The 13,381-nt window shown below is 35.6% G+C and overlaps 9 protein-coding genes across 9 annotated transcripts; 6 read left to right on the forward strand and 3 right to left on the reverse strand.

The window, feature by feature from the left end:
- Nucleotides 1-92: 92 nt before the first annotated feature.
- RED1 (Red1p) lies at nt 93-2,576 on the forward strand (the record flags this gene model as incomplete). The annotated part of the gene is made up of 1 exon (NM_001182150.1): nt 93-2,576. The coding sequence occupies one exon, from the start codon at nt 93-95 to the stop codon at nt 2,574-2,576; it is 2,484 nt and encodes an 827-aa protein (NP_013365.1).
- A 307-nt stretch (nt 2,577-2,883) lies between these two features.
- RPS28B (40S ribosomal protein eS28 RPS28B) lies at nt 2,884-3,087 on the forward strand (the record flags this gene model as incomplete). The annotated part of the gene is made up of 1 exon (NM_001182151.1): nt 2,884-3,087. The coding sequence occupies one exon, from the start codon at nt 2,884-2,886 to the stop codon at nt 3,085-3,087; it is 204 nt and encodes a 67-aa protein (NP_013366.1).
- A 493-nt stretch (nt 3,088-3,580) lies between these two features.
- Nucleotides 3,581-3,697, reverse strand: YLR264C-A (uncharacterized protein; the record flags this gene model as incomplete). The annotated part of the gene is made up of 1 exon (NM_001184638.1): nt 3,581-3,697. The coding sequence occupies one exon, from the start codon at nt 3,695-3,697 to the stop codon at nt 3,581-3,583; it is 117 nt and encodes a 38-aa protein (NP_878129.1).
- Nucleotides 3,698-4,179: 482 nt separating this feature from the next.
- NEJ1 (Nej1p) lies at nt 4,180-5,208 on the reverse strand (the record flags this gene model as incomplete). Its single annotated transcript, NM_001182152.1, has 1 exon — nt 4,180-5,208. One exon carries the CDS (start codon nt 5,206-5,208, stop codon nt 4,180-4,182), a length of 1,029 nt encoding a protein of 342 aa, NP_013367.1.
- Nucleotides 5,209-5,371: 163 nt separating this feature from the next.
- PDR8 (Pdr8p) lies at nt 5,372-7,477 on the reverse strand (the record flags this gene model as incomplete). Its single annotated transcript, NM_001182153.1, has 1 exon — nt 5,372-7,477. The coding sequence occupies one exon, from the start codon at nt 7,475-7,477 to the stop codon at nt 5,372-5,374; it is 2,106 nt and encodes a 701-aa protein (NP_013368.1).
- A 487-nt stretch (nt 7,478-7,964) lies between these two features.
- Nucleotides 7,965-9,677, forward strand: BOP2 (Bop2p; the record flags this gene model as incomplete). Its single annotated transcript, NM_001182154.1, has 1 exon — nt 7,965-9,677. One exon carries the CDS (start codon nt 7,965-7,967, stop codon nt 9,675-9,677), a length of 1,713 nt encoding a protein of 570 aa, NP_013369.1.
- Nucleotides 9,678-9,952: 275 nt separating this feature from the next.
- Nucleotides 9,953-10,597, forward strand: SEC22 (SNAP receptor SEC22; the record flags this gene model as incomplete). The annotated part of the gene is made up of 1 exon (NM_001182155.1): nt 9,953-10,597. The coding sequence occupies one exon, from the start codon at nt 9,953-9,955 to the stop codon at nt 10,595-10,597; it is 645 nt and encodes a 214-aa protein (NP_013370.1).
- Nucleotides 10,598-10,938: 341 nt separating this feature from the next.
- On the forward strand, nt 10,939-11,991 carry DCS1 (5'-(N(7)-methyl 5'-triphosphoguanosine)-(mRNA) diphosphatase; the record flags this gene model as incomplete). Its single annotated transcript, NM_001182157.1, has 1 exon — nt 10,939-11,991. The coding sequence occupies one exon, from the start codon at nt 10,939-10,941 to the stop codon at nt 11,989-11,991; it is 1,053 nt and encodes a 350-aa protein (NP_013372.1).
- A 498-nt stretch (nt 11,992-12,489) lies between these two features.
- On the forward strand, nt 12,490-13,314 carry CMG1 (Cmg1p; the record flags this gene model as incomplete). Its single annotated transcript, NM_001182158.1, has 1 exon — nt 12,490-13,314. One exon carries the CDS (start codon nt 12,490-12,492, stop codon nt 13,312-13,314), a length of 825 nt encoding a protein of 274 aa, NP_013373.1.
- Between the last annotated feature and the right edge of the window lie 67 nt (nt 13,315-13,381).

The raw sequence follows: 13,381 nt of genomic DNA on the forward strand, positions 1-13,381 counted from the left end.
CATTCGTGAAGCATTAAAGGTAATAAGAAAAATAGAACAAAGATTTTTTAATCAGTGAGGACCACAAAGGGACAGCAAATACGGTGATAAGAATGGAAGGTTTGAAGAAAAAGATTTTTGGTGTTTGCCTGAAAAATGACTTAGCACAGACTAGGAATGAAACGAAAGGAATCCACTATGGGTTAATGACTTTGGAAACTTCTAAACAACTGCAGGAATTTCTCCATTTGCTAGTAATAAAGAGAGAAGTAATTCAAAATTTTGAGTTGTTATTTCACATCATAAATGTTGCCGTTAAAATCACCGATTCAAATCTTCCAAGTGATGATATCTGGCATTTCATTTTAAAATTAAGATTTTCTTCTGAGATTAATATAGACGAAGACTCCAAAGTTTTAAATTATTTACTTGAGACTGGCATCGCAATGGAAAATCCAGTCAGTTGGAAATGCTTGGCCGTTATTAGCAGCATCCTCAGCAGTGTCCCTCAATCCAAAAAGATTATAACTAACCTGATCGAGACAGAACATGCCAAAAAGATTGGTCAGTTGTTTGATAATATTCAAGATTTGCAACAAGGAAATTTTCTGGTGGAAATTCTCTCTAACTGTTTTAAAAAAAGTGCTTCAAATTCCAAGAAAGTGGAAAAAATACCTCAGTTATGGCAAAGCAGGTCTAAGAACAAGTTTTTCTTTGAAAATGAATTTTACCCTTTTAGCAGCAAAAATGGGAGCTTACAAACCTGCCAATTCCTGTGCAATAATTTCATGTCAACTTTATCCTTTACGGGTATTCTAAGGCAGGTTTCTTATAGCGGATCTGAAACATTAAAAAATCTCCGTATATTTAAGAAAAAAGACGATGAAAATTCTTACTTCATTCAGTGCATTTACAACAAAATCTATCTTTGGTTAGACGAAAAAGCCCCTTTGGAATTTGAAAGAAAGAAAATCAGGATTACCAAAAACTTAAAAAATAAAATTCAAATTAAATTGAGGCAACCTTTCCATGAATGTGTGAGAACTACCGCTGATAAAACAGCACTCTTATTTAACAAAACGAAGGGGTTTCAGCTGGAATTTGAAGACGAGAAATTAGGTGAAACTTTTTTTCACAATGTCAACAATATACCTAAGATTAGTGAAGTACAAAACTTTTTAGTTTTAGACTATATTGAAGAAGAACCAGAGAATGAAGGTGAAGAAGAAGAGCAAATCGGAAGGGCAGATGAGCAGAAAGAGGATGAAGAGGAAGAATCTCTCGATGAATTATCCACTCCCATGGTATATCCAATAAAATCATCTATTCCCCATAATCATAACGAAAAGGTTCAGTTAGTCACTCCCGACCGTTCTGTTTCCATAAGATCTGATGAATGGGATTTAAAGTCAAATACTGAAGACGAAGAAGGTAATGTTCTTGCAGACCTGAAAATAAGCAGCACTAAGGAAACAAAAAGGCAAACAGACTACGTCCATATTGATTCAGAAGACCAGTCACCAGTAGTATCCGCTCAGATGAGAAAAATGAGAAGAGAATCTACGAAAACACTAGAAATATTGAGACAAGAGTTTAAAGATAAGGATGTACAAAACAAAGAAGACCAGTCCGAACAAATACAAAACCCGTTTGTAAATACATCCTCGTTAGTTGTAGGTAAATCCTGTCTTGTTAATCCTAAGGAAAAGCCTAATATTGATCAAACGGTAGTCGGAATAACCGAATTAAAGTCAAATTCTTCCATTAAGAAAAGGGATATCAACATTCTCGACACTATATTTGGGCAACCTCCGTCCAAGAAGCAAAAACAATTCCACAAAAAGGAGAAAAAGAAGCAGCAGAAAAAGTTGACAAACTTTAAGCCCATTATCGATGTCCCTTCCCAAGATAAACGAAACCTTAGGTCAAACGCTCCGACAAAACCCAAATCCATAAAAGTAAGTAAGCTGCGTACCGATAAGAAAGTTACAGGGGAAAAATCAAGCCCAGAAACAGCGGCAGAGAAAGTTGATGATCAAACTGTGCGTAGCAACGATGAACAAGCAATGAGCAGAGCAACTAAAGAAAAGTGCTTTCCAGATGTCAATGAAGGCAAAGAAATTACTAAGGATGACGCTAAAGTATCTCTCGAGTCCAAAAAAAACAACGAAACTTTTGTTGATTCAAGTGTAGTAGAAAAACATACCCCCCCAGACAAAGACTGTAACAATTGTAACATTACAGATATTTTGGAATCTACCACTGTTATCGACTTGCAGTCACCCCATGGATTATCTGCTCCTGGTCAGAATACTTTCACAAACAAACTTCAAGAACAAATTTATAGTTCAATAAATCATTTTTCTAACGAATTGGTAAGAAAAATTTCGATAATAAACCAAGAGTTAAATAAGAAAATCTTAAAAGAGTTGTCCGAAAAATACCAAAAACTATTCTCCGAATTACAAGATAATTTCCAGAATGATACCAATGAGATGCTTAAATTCATGGGCGAGATCAAAGACATGATGAATCTCCCGGAAGATCAGCTCGTTCATGCTATTAGGACAAGAAAATTTGATAACAACAAGAGATAAATAGTATACATATACGCAATTCTTTTTAGATTTAAGATGGCTAATAAAAGTAATATAGGCAAGCTTATTCATGTTCGAATCTTTTTTTTCTCGCAGAGCTAGTACTCTGGCAATCGACACTTATTTCGTACAAAATGATCACGCAACTTTTGACAATTTTTTTTTTTTCATCTGTTTTCCAGGAAACTTGGATCTTTTTTGCTCCATAGCACTTTTGGTCTTCCTCAATTAAATATTTCTAGATCCCGGTAGTTCTTCTTCTTTGATCATTAATAAAAAATAAGCAAAGCATAAAAGAGCAGCAAAAATGGATTCTAAGACCCCAGTCACCTTAGCTAAAGTCATCAAAGTTTTAGGCCGTACCGGTTCTCGTGGTGGTGTTACCCAAGTTCGTGTTGAGTTCTTGGAAGACACTTCCCGTACCATTGTCAGAAATGTCAAGGGTCCAGTTAGAGAAAACGACATTTTGGTCTTGATGGAATCTGAACGTGAAGCTCGTCGTTTGCGTTAAAGGTATATTAAAAAATTTACTATTGGTGCTCTTCGAGCATTGTTTTTTTTCTATATTTACAAACAACAGCTTATTTTTTAATATTTCTCAAAAAATGAAGTTCGAATGATTATTTTAATTGAGTTTAGTGATGAAATCGATTGCAAATAATATAAACGTTGGTAAGCTCATCTAAACAATCGAAAGGAGGGATAGAAGACAGTAGGTGTTTGTGCTTTGGTCGGTTTTTCCATTCGGTGAATTCATACATCTCCTTTATTAATTTTAATGGATTCTTTACAAGGGATTTTCGGTTGCCAAAAACAGAGAACAAATGCGTAGAAATACTCAATGATGTCAATTTTTCAAAAAATGAATTAAATGATTGAAGTCACTTAATTTTTGTGGTTTTTTGGAGGTGGGTTGAGTGTACAACTCACTATAATTGATGAGATATTCGACGAACTTGTTACTTTTTTGGATTCCAGAATGTTTACTGAATTTTAAGAATTAATTAATTTGAGGCTAACCTGTATGGCATGGAATAACGAATCGACAAGAAGTCTCTTACTGTAACTTTCTTTTTTTTTGGTGCATCTATCGTTAAATACAATTTAAATATTACATTCATGTACTTACTCAATATAATAATCTGATTACTTCATACAATAGAAGAGAAAGAAACAGTCTCTAAAACTGCTGTCATAACGCGTGGTGTTGTGGTTTTGCTTAATTTTTTTAGACCCATGCACCAGATATTGATCCAATTTTTTTTTGTGGCTCTTTTGCCAATCGCTCTTATTAAGTAAGTTTACATCCGCGGTTATGTTTTGCGTCTAAATTTCATTTACAGTGATGGCGAGCTTGCGCGGCTATTTTTTATGCAGTTTATCATTTAGACACTCAGAAGCTGCAGTGATGTAAGATACTGCTTGAAACTACCGTTAGATTAATAATAAACAATTAGAACTGTCCTAATACATATAAACTTATATGCTCCCTATCAATGGCATAACGTTACCATTCAATAAATTAACATTATCAATGCGTCAACAAAGGAATAGAACTATTTGAAAGGTCCAACCTTAATTTTTGACGTTTAATTGACTTGCCTTAGTTTTTTATTCTCACCTTTCCAAATTTTCTTTTTTTCTGTGGGTATTCTTCGACCAAAGAAGAACTTGATTTTGTTTTTTCTGGTGTAGCCTCAGATTCAGAAAAATTCTCCAGGCGAAGTTGCGAACTGGTACTACTTTCTCTAGATTTTGGCTTGAAATCTGTCTTTGGTTTAATTTTACCGCGGCTATTTGGTCGAGCCTCATTTGTAGGGTCTGCTTGCAATTCAAAATCATCATTATAAAAATGATTCACCGCAGGAAATCTGACGCGCTCTTTTTTGTTAAGTTCTCCAGATTCTTCAAACCGCGACACATCTTGAAATTTGTTTCTTAAAGATAATAATGTTTTTAATGAGTCCGCCAGAAATTCTTGATGCTGGAATTTTCCTTTATGTAGTAATTTTTTGATTATGTCATCGTCTGTGCATTGCTGCAGAGATTCATAATTCTTAGAATTTTCAGGAGCCCATTGACTGATAACTTTACTCCCACCGTCTAAATCACGAAGAGAAATTAAAAGAAAATCTAAGCATTTTTGCTTTTCATTCAAAATATCCCGTTGTACATAGTGGTATTGGGTGGAAAGGTTTACCAATTTTAATAAAAGCATGCATAAACTTTGCAAAATCATATAGAACATATCCTTAGTAACATGTGAAGGTACGCTATTTATGGAAACTGTAATATCCGCAGATACATCGAAACTAAAAACCAAATTTGAATCTACCAATCCAATTTGGTTAATTTCTTGAGGAGCTTGTAGAATGTCCATTAGTTTTAGTTTAATTAGATTTAATGATATACTATCCGTAAAACCTTGGCTCTGGCATTGCTGTGATAATTGAGTTTGTGAAAGTTTGAAAACGTAGGGAACTAAGCGCTCCAAGGAAACTAAAACAATCATTACAATTGTGGTTGGAGATGACATCGGTAGAAATAATAGGAGACAATTTCCCTCACCATTAATTTTTTTAACACACCATTCTGCATCACTTAGCTGCTGCCCTTTCAACTCAGAATCCATCACACATGTGTAAGATTAACCTCCTATCTGGCCGTTGTTATGGTTATTCTCCATAGGGTTTCCACTTATATGACACTATTTTGTGTTTGCCCGCTGCCAACACTATCATCCCTTTTTGGGACGAAAAAATCCATGTAAAAAAATACATCAATCATAAATACATTTATAAATCGAAATGATATTGTTTATAAAATTTCTTTTTGTCAATGGACCAAAGGTCTTTGGAAATCTCTTTGAACGTTTTCCAAACATCATTAATAAAATCTTCAATCATGAGATCACTGAAGTGCTCCATATTAATGCCCTTTTTCAGCCAAATTTTTTCAGTCTCTATTCTTGCTTGGGACGCTTTATCGAATAAAACCCTACTTACGCGTTCAAACGCCAAAGTTGAAGTTAACTGATAAAAATTGGAAACTGCTTTTAACAATCGCTTATTTCTTTCATTAACAGCAAATATGCTATCAATAATTTCGTAAAATCTTATTATTGTTCCTGAAAATGACAGAAATTTATCAGTCCTAACATCGAATCCTGTCAAAAGTTCATCAAAGTTTTCTTCTTCATATTTAATGAATTGTATTTTTTTCCCAGTGTCAAGGTCAATAAGGAAAAGGAATGCCTTCTCCCTGAAGATTAACCTATTAAATGCTAAACTGTACACTTGCGATACTATTCGTATTAAAAGTGGATTGATTAGAATAATAGACAGTTTTAGCCCTTCAGTTAACACGTTCTCCTGGTCGTTGATAGGCTCTTTAAAATGAAATACCATTGTATTAACACAGACTGATATGGATATCAACAAGAACTGAACCATTCTGTTCTTATCTATGATTCTGCTTTGTTGAGCGATGATCATCTCAATATTGTATATACTAGCAACTATACTTAGAGATCTTGATAAAATCAATATATCAAAGGGATCAATATCAGAGTAGTAAACTGAATTTGTATAATGTTCGATAGGTGAAAAGTTAGATTGTATAAATTCAATCAATCTCAATGAAAAAGTGGTCAATTTTTCGTTCATCTCTCTCTTGTGAATTTCACGAGTAGTGAATCGGGAAACATCTAAAAAATCGTGCATTAGCTTAACTCTCCTAAAGTCAATACTCGGTGATTGGAAATTCTGCGCAGTAAATATACTTAAGTCCAAAAGATCATCTGAAATAGACGGAGGATTACCTATATCATATGAGGTGGATACATCAAGGAATAAAGCCCAAAACCAAATACACCTCAAGTTTTGTTTGGTTTCCTCACTTTCGTTCAAATACCATTTATCAATATCATTTAAACCCAAACTTATGCACCCCTGGCATAGCTCGTTGATTAAGTCAACGCCTTGAGTCGCATCCCATACACCGTCCGTGCAATTTATCATTACACTAATATAGGACAATAAGAAAAATTGTAGTTTTTCCACGAAATTTGAGCTCGATGATGACAAGGACGCTGCACTTAAAGTGTGAAGGAAATGACTCACGGAAGAAGGGATATCTTGGTTATAATAGCCCAAGCAAAGAATTTGAAGTACAATGCCAAGATTATACTTATCTTTTGCATTACCTTGCAAATCGAGGAGGATGACTAGGTTCTTGTCCGTGGTATCTCTAATAAAAAGTCTGTCCAAGAGGGACAGAATATCGTCTTGGTTGAAGATATGCAATATGCCGAACAGCGGTCCAGCAAAAAAAGATTTAATACAGCTTTCCATTTGAGGAAAACTAGGCAAATCTGCTACAACATCATTTTCATTTAATTGCGATTTAGTGCATTCAGGAAGTGGTTTCAAGACTTTCCATAAATTTTGAAACTCAGTTTGAAACTTATTTTGTTCAAACAAAGATAAAGTTTTCCAGGAAGTGGGGCCAAACACATACCTCGAGCCATTATCACCTAAAACCGAAGTTCTCAGTGACCGTAATGGATTTTCTGAACTCCTGCAATACACCGGTTTCGCATTATTGTTATCGTTTTCCTTCAGTAGAGTCTGCAAATTCTCAATCTTCTGAACCAACGCTACATTGGGCACTTGCTCGAACAGTTCCGTATTAGACAAGGGATAGTTGAACTCTTCTGTGTAAACGCATTGCGGTAGTTTTCTAATTACACATTGCTGACACATAGGCCTGGCCTGACTGCATTTCAGTTTTCTTTTTCTACAAAATGCACATGACTTGATGACCTTCCTCCTCTTGCCCTTCTTACCACTTGAAACGGGCTCTCCGGTAGTAGATTTCATAGGAAAATGGGATCCATCCATCCCAACAAACTAAGTGCCGTTTGCCTCTTTCTTATTCGTCCCGTACCAACCACGTGTTTTCCACCTGTCATGGGCTTTTCAAGAGTTTGTCAACGCGGAAAGGCGCCGCATTGCACCTTGTCGTGATGTATTCTAAGTACAAGTAGTAAAGAAGTAATGACCCTGTTGTTATTGCTCCACTGCTGACCGCTGTTAATGCCTCTTCATGATTTCTGAGTCATTGTTGTACCCTCTGGCGAATAAGCCACTGTTGGTTTTGTGTGCATGTTGGAAAGGCGTTGCAACGGACTGTAACTCCACACACGAAAGAACCCTTAATTTTCAGCCGCTCGTTATTTTATTCAGTTGATCATTTCTTGTATAAATAGATTTAAGCAAATTTAAAGTTGATGATTCTATCTTCACAGCTAGAGCTCTACGTGAAATTTGTGCAATATATAGGCTGTGATTTCGAAAGTTATATATTCTCCGGGTAGAAGTGAAAAGGATGGTTGCCGCTTTAACGTATTTGCCTACTGAGCTTATCCAAAGGATATTTGAGTTCACTGTGGTGGAAACAGACTCTCAATATTGGTTGTACAATTTAGTGGCTCTAATTGATTTTTCTGTCTCTTCGAGAGGTGGTGGCTCTATAACGGAAGACTTCTTGACAAATTACGTTAGGAAGAATTTGATGGTTTTAGATCTGACCTGTGAGGCCACGCAAGACTCGATTTTACGAGCGGAGTACGGGTTTCTGAAGAGATTGTTGCCATACATTGACATGGACGCACAATATATCAGAGTTGTTGATTTGGAAACCAATGCTGACAAGGCCCAGAATTTAAAAGCAGAAAAACTTATTGTTATATTTGACGAATTCTCAGATTTGAAACTCATAGAAACCTTCTTCCCCTTGGCGAATTCCAATTCAAACATAATCGAGTTCGTATTCTGTGTTCGCAATATAAAGAGTTCGTTTTATTCACCTTTGGAAAAATTACATATTGCGAACATAGTCGCAGATATTGATATTAACACATTGTATCTGGACTTCGTGGATTCAAATATCTATTCGGATCAAAATTTCTTTGGGATTTTTGATCCCGATATTTTTCAGCTGATTAATAAAAACTATAGAAACTTCTTTTCTAAGACTAACGAAAAGGGGAAGAAAAGACCCCCCATTTGCAAGAAAATCTGTTTTCCCTTTGTTGAAACATTGAATTTGGATTATATGGCCCTTGATTCATTCTTTAATTCGATACTGCATAAACTAACAACAAAGATAAAAACATTTGAAAGGAACAATGAGTTTGACGTGGATAAAAATTTAAATTTAAACTCGACAACGACAGTAGCAGCTTTAATTATCAAGTCGATCTTGCAACAATTCTTCAACAATTTTCATATCAGCTTCCCTAATTTGGTTACCTTGAATTTTATTAAGATGTCTACCTACCCAAACAATAATGAGATTACCCAATGTTGTAACTTCATAGATTTATCTTCATATGTTCTAAACAAATGTTTAAGTGAGAATATCTCGATAAATTTCCTCTTTCAGTTGCACTCTTTGAAAAATTGGTCAATGCCCAAGATTAAAGAATTCACTGGGCACAAATTCAAGTATGACGAAACAACATTTTCAGGTTCACCAGAAAGGTACATCAAATCATTGAGGGGAAACATTAAAATTTTGCAAGAAATGGCAATTAACGAAACCAACGATGGTACTTGCTATTTCAGAGTCAAGTTGATACCTGAGGGGGTAGAAAAAACTCAAATAATCAACTGGATCCCCTTTACTTCTTCATTTAGCGATGATACCTTCAAACAAAGACACCATTTAAAGAGGCCAATGATTTGCTTGAAGAACAACTCTTTAAGATCGCTCACTGTCAAAATCATACGTATTGAAAAATGTTCATCCATCCGAATCCAGGGATTTTACCTACCAAATCTGCAGGAACTGTTCATCAACAATACCCTTTGCGACACCACCCAACACCAAAAACAAGCGTCAAATGATATGAGTTGTATAGAGTTCACTTCATGGAATGAACTACCACAATGCAAGAAATTGGGATTTGCTCAATTAGAGGACGACTCTAACTACGTTCTTAATATCAGTAACCTACAAGACCATTTACCAAATCTGGACCTGCGGGAGAGTTTCCCAACTTTCTTCGATATAAGACAGAAGTTTGTCGTGGTTTGAGGTCTAATTTTCAACCAAACGTGTTGTACTAGCATATATAATTAAATAAATTTCTCTAGTTATCACTTGATTTATCTAATAAGAGACGTCATAAACGAATTTTTTTTTAGCAATAAATCCTCAACGCTTTTTGTTTTCATTTTTCGGTCTTTTTCTACCATAGAAGATAAACAAGTAGAGCCCATGTAATATAATATATCTACAACCTATTATTACCCAAAACCAACAAAAACCCTGACAGTGACACCCCGTTACACACTCACAATTAAGTAGGGATGATAAAGTCAACACTAATCTACAGAGAAGATGGGCTGCCTCTTTGTACGTCTGTGGACAACGAAAATGATCCCTCATTATTTGAACAAAAGCAAAAGGTGAAAATCGTCGTTTCCAGATTGACACCACAGTCTGCCACGGAGGCTACTTTGGAAAGTGGCTCCTTTGAGATCCATTATTTGAAGAAATCCATGGTGTACTACTTCGTCATTTGCGAATCTGGATACCCAAGAAACTTAGCATTCTCATACCTTAACGATATAGCGCAAGAATTTGAACACTCATTTGCTAATGAGTACCCCAAGCCTACCGTAAGACCATACCAGTTTGTAAACTTTGATAACTTTCTACAGATGACAAAAAAGTCATACAGTGATAAGAAAGTTCAGGACAATTTGGACCAACTAAACCAAGAGCTTGTAGGTGTCAAGCAAATCATGTCCAAGAACATCGAAGACCTACTTTACAGGGGAGATTCTCTCGATAAAATGAGTGACATGAGTTCTTCTTTGAAAGAAACATCCAAAAGGTACAGAAAGTCCGCGCAAAAGATCAACTTCGATCTCTTGATCAGTCAATATGCTCCTATTGTCATTGTCGCTTTCTTTTTCGTCTTTCTCTTCTGGTGGATCTTCCTCAAATAGACGTCACCCCATCATCCCACATCACAAATCCCGATCAATTTGGTCCAAGTGTATAACATAGTCTAGTTCAGTATTAGTATAGTATGGCAATTTATTTGACATAATTACGTATTTTTCAGGCAAGCTGGCAGGTGACCCGCCGCACCTGCACTTTTTAGGGAGTCTTTTCAAGGATATCATCACTATATATCGAAGGAAAAGAGGCTTTCCAACTCTTTTGGATGATCGAATTGCCATCACTACTCTATTAACTGTCTGTGTATTAACTAAATAATCACATAGTATTAAGTTATAATTCCTGGAAAAAAAAAGAAAGCGAAACGACAAAATTAGCATATACCATGTCTCAACTGCCAACAGATTTTGCTTCATTGATCAAGAGATTCCAATTTGTTAGTGTCCTCGATTCCAACCCTCAAACCAAAGTTATGTCCTTATTGGGAACCATTGACAACAAGGATGCTATTATCACGGCTGAAAAGACGCACTTTCTATTTGACGAAACCGTGAGAAGACCCTCTCAAGATGGCCGCTCCACTCCAGTTTTATATAATTGTGAAAACGAATATTCTTGCATCAACGGAATTCAGGAATTAAAGGAGATTACTTCCAATGATATTTACTACTGGGGTTTGTCAGTGATAAAGCAGGATATGGAGTCGAACCCTACCGCCAAGTTGAATTTAATTTGGCCTGCTACTCCAATTCATATCAAGAAATATGAACAACAAAACTTTCATTTAGTCAGAGAGACTCCTGAGATGTACAAGAGAATTGTTCAGCCTTACATCGAAGAAATGTGTAATAACGGTAGACTTAAATGGGTAAACAACATTCTTTATGAAGGCGCTGAGTCAGAAAGGGTCGTTTATAAAGATTTTTCTGAGGAGAATAAGGACGACGGCTTCCTAATTTTACCTGATATGAAATGGGATGGCATGAACTTAGACTCTTTATATCTAGTTGCGATCGTCTACAGGACCGATATCAAGACAATAAGGGATTTAAGATATTCTGACAGACAGTGGTTAATCAACTTGAACAACAAGATTAGATCCATTGTTCCTGGTTGTTACAACTATGCTGTCCATCCGGATGAGTTGAGAATTTTGGTTCACTACCAACCTTCTTATTATCATTTCCACATTCACATCGTTAACATAAAGCATCCCGGTTTAGGTAATAGTATTGCCGCGGGCAAGGCCATCTTGTTGGAAGACATCATTGAAATGTTAAATTATCTAGGACCAGAAGGCTACATGAACAAGACAATCACCTACGCTATTGGTGAAAATCATGATTTGTGGAAAAGGGGTCTGGAAGAAGAACTCACTAAACAATTGGAAAGAGATGGTATCCCAAAAATACCCAAGATTGTGAACGGTTTTAAATAAAGGTTGTTAAAATTCTCACATCATCCACCTTTTTCCTACTCTCATTTTCTTTTTTTGAAAGTTGTTTGTTTTATATACCTTAGTTTCACAACAACATAAGGCATGCCTATTTGAGATTTTGTGATTAAAAAATAATAGAATACGTACTATATAACCGTCGGTTTAAAGTAAATAAATTAAAGACTAAGAATGAAACAATTAAAAACACTGTTCAATAACGTTGCTCTATCCTCCTGAGTCTTCCGGATCCTGTCTCCATTTTTTTGTGTGGTGACGAGTTGAGATAAAAAGATTTCCACTGCTGAGAATAATATCTATAATCGATAATGAAAGTTAGAACGATCACGTTGACTCTGAAATATAGTCAATAGAAAAAATTAGGTATCAATTCAATTGTAATATTTACTGGATTGAATTTAATTTAAGAATTACAGAATAAGAGGACGGACAATAAGAGGTACGCTACACATCTACCATCACTTTCAGGGAGGGCATAAAATGGAGGAGAGTAAGACAAAAAGAAAAGAGGATCGCATAGATTTGAAGAATACACCGCCTCAGAAGAAGTCAAAAAGAGATTCAACAAATGACGAAACTGCACGCACATCACTACGTTCAATCATGCCCAGGGGTTATAAAATGATGGAAAACATGGGTTACAAAGAAGGAGAAACATTAGGTAGTAATGAAAGTGCCCTAAAAGAGCCTATTAAGGTAGAAATCAATACAAAAAGGAGGGGAATTCGTGCAGAAAAGCCCGACCCATCAACAATGAATGACATGCAGATGAGTGAACAACGATTTATAAAAAGAGAAAGTGAAATGAAAAATAATAAGCGGTTAAAAAAAATTTGGTATAGGATCCAAAAAGTTGCTTTTGAAATGATGGGTGATTCCGATTTATACAATCCAGGCGAAGATCCGAGAGACTTTAACGTACTTTGGAGATCTTACGTTATGCAACTAAATGAGGAAGTAGCAAAAAATGACCTAAATAATCACAGTAACAATGATAATGAAGATAAGAATAATATGATACCAATGGTAAATGAAAGTTTGGAGGCTTCGCCTGCAATAAAAGGTGAAAAGTTTGGACGTCCTTCTACATTAATAGATTGTGATACTTCAATTATCGGTAGTCGCATTACAAAAGACACAGAACTTGCTGAATTAGAAGAATTGAGCATTGAAAAAAGAATAACAAAATTGAATATATTCCTGAGGTCCGAGAAGTACTACTGTTTTTTTTGCGGAATCAAGTATAAGGATGAAGGTGATCTCTACGAGCATTGCCCAGGAGTGAATGAAGACGACCACAAATGAATTTTATCGAGATAGGTAAAGTCATATTTCAAGAAGAAAGAAATGAACAGCTTTTATTTATATAATA

This window comes from Saccharomyces cerevisiae, chromosome XII (genome assembly GCF_000146045.2).
Source record: "Saccharomyces cerevisiae S288C chromosome XII, complete sequence".
In the NCBI taxonomy this organism is placed as follows: Eukaryota; Fungi; Ascomycota; class Saccharomycetes; order Saccharomycetales; family Saccharomycetaceae; genus Saccharomyces; species Saccharomyces cerevisiae.